At 46.2% G+C, this 5,790-nt stretch overlaps 2 protein-coding genes across 2 annotated transcripts; one reads left to right on the top strand and one right to left on the bottom strand.

Moving 5' to 3' along the window:
• Window positions 1-341: 341 nt before the first annotated feature.
• T265_14839 (hypothetical protein) lies at window positions 342-2,833 on the top strand (the record flags this gene model as incomplete). The annotated part of the gene is made up of 3 exons (XM_009175495.1): window positions 342-432; window positions 529-784; window positions 2,654-2,833. Coding segments are annotated over 3 exons (525 nt in total), but the record flags the coding sequence as incomplete, so codon positions are not given.
• T265_09427 (hypothetical protein) lies at window positions 2,097-2,330 on the bottom strand (the record flags this gene model as incomplete). Its single annotated transcript, XM_009175481.1, has 1 exon — window positions 2,097-2,330. One exon carries the CDS (start codon window positions 2,328-2,330, stop codon window positions 2,097-2,099), a length of 234 nt encoding a protein of 77 aa, XP_009173745.1.
• Window positions 2,834-5,790: the final 2,957 nt, after the last annotated feature.

Here is a 5,790-nt window from a genome sequence, read left to right as displayed (position 1 = left end):
CTTGTTATGACTCCGGCCATTTCCCCAACTTTCCCCCATCCAACCCAGCCCCTGGCACCTGACTTCCCTGCAACAGTGCAATCACTGCGTCACTTACTTTCATGTTAAACCACCTATGTGGGACACAACTTGCCATGTGCTCCCTATTTGAATTATCCCTTCTCCATCTGTTGTTTGCTCGTTGTGACTCCGACCCTAGGTCACTCATGGCCAGCAATGGTTTTCAGTTGTAGTTCATGCCACCTGATTGTCTTTGATCTAGTCGGACTTCATGCCCATTTTTCCCACGAAGTTGGGAAATAACCTGTTATTACTATATCATCGGGTATTCCCCACGTTTTATGACCTTGTCCTTTTTTGGTGCAATCCGCACCCCTACAAATCCCCCAGTCATGCTCCATTCTGACTGTAAAACTATGATCATGCCAGACGGTATGCCACCATAAGTTGGGAGTAAACCTTTATTATTACTATTATTATTATTATTATTATTATTATTATTATTATATCGTCCGCCTTATCCATAAGTGTCATGCGTCTTTGATGTTGTTGTGATTGCTGCTGCTGTCGAATTGCCTCTAACAGCACGTGCCAAAGTCCAGAATACTGCATGCACCCCGTTGTCCAGTAGTCTCTCTACCTGTGGTGCCGGCACATGTCCACGCGAACCTGGAGAACCGCGTGAACGCTTTGAGATGCCAAACTCAGTCTGCCAAAAAACCATCGATACTGCTCTCCTCCTCACTGCATCTTCAGCCGGCCCGGAAAACTATATGTCTGGCAGGTAGTCTTGGCTGGCACGTGATTCTTATATCACCTACCTTCAACACAATTAACGCTTTAAGTTCCGACTTTTAGGCTTAAGTAAGACGAAACGTCAGTTGTGTAGTTTCAACTCTGGACCACTGAATTCAGGCCTCACATAAGTACTTACTTCCATCTCTCCGACACTGAATCCCAGCTCATGTGTGACCTGTCCGAGGCCAATAGCCTGAGCAACTTTTCACACTTACAGCGGCAATCTGTAGGACCAATCTCCTGCAATCCGATCAATCAGACACGGGGGAGCTTTTTACTTCCCAGTCAAAACTTCCTATCAGACACTACTGATTTTACGCTCTCCATTTTAAAGAAACGCCTTGCTCTCAAACTGACTCGTTCTTCCCCAATCCAGTTCCTAAACTTTCTCACCTCATTCGTGTATAGTCTCTACACCATCAGGTATCCTACCCACCACCGTCACCCACAAAGTATTACCGCAAGTCGAGATAGACGGGGATTCTAGGCCGAAAACCCCTCCTCCGGTCATCACAACACTGACGTGCCAACAATGAAGTTTGAACATCCATCATATACGATTTCCCTACAACACACACAGGATGATCACAAATACGATATGATCACCAGCTCTGAGGAGACAAAAGTTTGGTNAAATGCGATATGATCACCAGCTCTGAGGAGACAAAAGTTTGGTTGGACTGAAAAAGTAGCAACGTTCAACATCTTAGCGTGAGGGAAGTTCACGATATTCTTCACGGCTGACGCTTCACGTTTGTGACGGATAACTAACCCATGGTGGTCTCTTCTGGTTCTAGGGTGTGCATTTCGCTATGCGTAGCCAGGATAGGTGGTAATCTCACTGGGTAAATCCTTGACATAACGTACGCTTCACCCAGGAGCACTGGATAATTGGACGCGCGTCTGAGCTTGGTAAATCGCCATCCAATGTGACCAGCGGACACTACTATGCCAGCTCCCAGCCGTCAGGCACGGCGAACGTGCCGCAGCGGTATAGATAAGAAACCGGTTGACCGCGGCAATTGATTTGATTCGTAATAAGGTCAAATCTGCAGATGTACTGTGTGGTCAACGGGAGGCACAAATGTCCACATTGCGGTTCGTTTGGACCACTTTGCGGTACCAGGAAGGTGAATCTGTGGGACAAGTGCCTTGAAATTCCGGTCGCCCATCATATCTCTACTGGTTGACCGACATATTTATCTGTCGAGGTCCTCAGCCACTGACTCGTCTTGTTCCATTGGACCCACTTTTGAGGGCCTTAGTCTTCTACGCGACAGTGTTGACTGGTGGAGCTCTCATTCGCCATCACGTAGTCGGGGAATGACCATCATATGACCGTCTCCAATCAAATGCATGGCATAATGAGGGTGGTGCCGCGTACGTACGACATCTAGCCCGTTTAACCTATGGAGCTTGACGATCTGGCCCGGCACAAGTGATCCGAGGGCCTCATTAATTGTCGCAGTGCTTCGCTCGCGCCGATGTTTAAGCATGCAGTCTTTGATGCGTATGGACACCATATCTCTCATTCAATAAGTAAGGCAGATCGAACGGACCAAGCTAACATTCTCGGCCTGACAGCTTTGCTGATGTCACGTTGGCACCACATATGTCGCGGGGTCTCGGGGCTACCATGGAATTCTAAATTCTGGGAGTGATTTCATCCTTGCCAGTCGACCGGTACTTGCGGTGCTGCTCAGGTAGGCGAACATGAGTTGCAGCAATAATAACTGCTGATTCCCTCTCTGAACAGCGGTAATTTTCTTTATGCTCTGACTGCTCATGATTAATTTGGCATACACCCGTTTCGCTTCCTTGCTGATCGTTTTCCCCCAATTGGCTCCTACTTAAGGTTTGCCCATTCTTCGGCGACTGATATCAATATTTTGTTGCCCGTCCGTCATTGCCTGCAACTTTGTCCAATTTATACATATTCTGGGGCGTCCGTTCTGACCGAAAGGCAGACCAACCGAGGATCGAACTCAGAGCTCTTCGGGTGGCGGGCAAGCGTACCGCCCACCACACCGACTTGATGCTGGGAAGGCCCTATTGTTGCATTACCTATATACAGCATCTGTCAACGATGAAATTTGTTTTAAACGAATATAACCGCTTAATATAATCTGTCGCGCGCCTGGCGCTGACGTATCGCACCGTCAACCAAGACAATCACAGGCGCATTGATTGTTTCTGCGCCGTTATCTCTATACGGGCAACTCACACTGATCAACTGCCAGTATCTGCATGTTTGTATATCGTTTGGTGCTCACCTTCTGTTGCTTCCAGGAATTCCTGTTGCTCCAGTGACTATTTCCTGCTTCCGCTGATTACGCCATCATTGATAGTACGTTTGCTTAATTCACGATGCTTGACAACCCGCTTGCCTATAGAACCAGTTCCTGTTAGTTCTCGATATATCAGCTGCTGAACTAGTCTGTCTGCTTCTCTTGTCCACTTTCCACCAACTGCGTATATTCTGATAGCCGCAATCGTCCTGTGGGATCCCTGGCTCTCGGATCTTACGTTATTAATAATAATAATAACAATGAAAAGGCGTTCCTATATGTAGGTATTGATGCATGATCGTAACGTTGCGGTCGAAAAAGCAGCTAAATAGAAATCCGTTTCAAGTACCTATAGATGCACGGAATTCGGTGATAGATGCTTCATGAGAATCAGTGGTAGCGAGTGAGTTTGCCCACTCATGGATGGCCATACGTATGGCTTATCTTCATGTCGGCATCCTGCTTCCAACCCACTCATTCTACGGCGCCGACTTCACCGCAATGACAACCCCGTTTTCATATTAACATTGTATAGCATGTTGCCTGCATGCTTCAAACGGCTGGGGGCGCACGTTTTGACTTCGCTTAATCTGATTGCAGGTTCTACTTAATTCGTGAAGTCTGATTATTCAATTTTGCAGAACCACTTGTCTATATAGAATCCCCTGCCACATCTGTCTGTTCCTACATTTCACTGATTACCCCCTGGGTCCGAGAGCTCCATTTATTCTGCACTAGGTTCAGTGGTCCGGATATAACATGGGCATATATGTAAGGATAGAATGGCTCTATACAAAATTGCCATCCAAACATTGACACACCCTGGTCACTGGGCCTGAATTGATGAGCATTGAGAAATAGGTGACATACGACAAAAGTAACGCGGGAGACCACATGAGAATTTAACTTTTGAGGAAAATCTGGATATCGCGATGAACAAGGTACAAGTGGAAAAAGAATAAAATGAAAACAAGCAATTTTGAACCGAAGGTGATGGCTATTGCGAAGGCAGAATGCCCTTCAGCGTTTGAATCAATACCCAAAGCCACATAGTAATGGAGGATGATGAGCCATATTTAAACATGGCAGGGAAGAAGGAAGGCTCCTAATACGTTAATGTTGATCAGGGCGAAAGCAGTTTAACCCTCATGTCGGTGGTTGGTTTTATCGAAACAGGGAGGGTTAGTGTTCCTTATGGCCTGTTTACAGCCCCTACGGTTCCCGGAACCGGGAAACGCGATTGACAAAAGGTTATATTCAGGTGTGGAGGGTAATGGCACAGCGCCTTGTTTGACTATACTCGTTTTAACAGGTTTTAGAGACAGAAAACTGAGCAACCGTCTACTGGAGGTGTAACTTCAATACGCGATCTGCATCAACGTGCTATGAAGCATGTTGTTATCGCAAGCAGTGTAGATGGTCGTTGGTTTGTTCGCTGGGTTGAGCAGTCTAAATGCAAGCGTTTCAACATCAACGGGACTGACATCCCAGTGCGTTGTTAGGCGAAATTGCAAAGCGTAGAATGGGCCGGTGGGTGCGCCAACCGCCTTATTTAACCATTTATACAACTGTCACTTCGATTGCTGAATCCACCCTTTACGCTAAATCCGGATGACCACGAAGTGTTCCAGCCTAAGCTTGCTCCTGTAATGAAACTTGGAGAGTTCGACCGTTGCTGCAGATACTGAGGATAAATTGAGAAAATGCCCACCTTCCGAATTTCCTCGTAGCTTGGTTTCTCGGGTATCACCAGAACCCCCTAAATACATGGTAATCAAATTTTGTCGTTCAGGATTCGTGGGTCCGAGTATTACCAACAAGGATGCTGGTAATGTCATCAGTATGCCGGTGCGGTAAACAAAATACGTTTCAAGCTTACCGCTATGATTCAACTATCCTACATCTGAAACTGATTTTCAATCGCAAAGCGATGCAGATACGAAAATCCGGCTGCTAGATCAAAGAGAAGAGAATCCGTGGTTGATATTTTGGTTTTTCTTTAGGCCCTTCACTATTTGGCGTGTGAGGGATTTGTGTGCGTCCTCATGCTCCTTAACCTTCGGTATAGAATTCCTGGCACCAGCCAGAACTGGCGATCTCGAAGTTATCGAGTGACCAAATGACAATATTAGAGAATTTGAACAGACGGCACTTGGCGCTGATAGCATAGCACTTCGTACTTTGCCATGCATCGTGCAAAAGCCCATTAAAAAACAGTTGTGGCTTACTATAGGAGGCGATTTAAGTAGCTCAGATTGACACTACTACGCTATGAAAGTTTTCTTAAAACGGTAGATCGGCACGTTTCTTGCTAAAATGTGAAGGCCAGATTGGGGACTAATCGGTACGCGTCCTCGAAATCGAGTAGTGTGCCATGGATGAATTGTGGTTCTTCCTTTTCAAATGCAAATCAAAACGAGGATGGCATGACAGCGCTAACTGCCTGGGGATTAACTTGATGATGGCCGTAAAGAAGTTATTGACGTCACTCTTGCAATGGCGCTTGAACCACTTACTCGAAAGCAACAAGCAGGATTCCGTTTAGTTAGGTGTTGCGTAGGCCAAAGTTTACCATTCCAATAGGTGCTAGAACAACGTCGTACGAGAAACGTTCCAAAATTCCATTCTTGCATTTTAATACAAATTCGGACCGGTTGACCGGTCTGTTCTCCCTACACGCTTGCTCAACGAGTAATGCCCCAAA

The sequence above is a fragment of the Opisthorchis viverrini genome, assembly GCF_000715545.1.
Source record: "Opisthorchis viverrini unplaced genomic scaffold opera_v5_286, whole genome shotgun sequence".
Classification (NCBI taxonomy): Eukaryota; Metazoa; Platyhelminthes; class Trematoda; order Opisthorchiida; family Opisthorchiidae; genus Opisthorchis; species Opisthorchis viverrini.
Note: the sequence above shows the minus strand (reverse complement) of the source record. Positions and strands in the feature narration are given on the sequence as shown.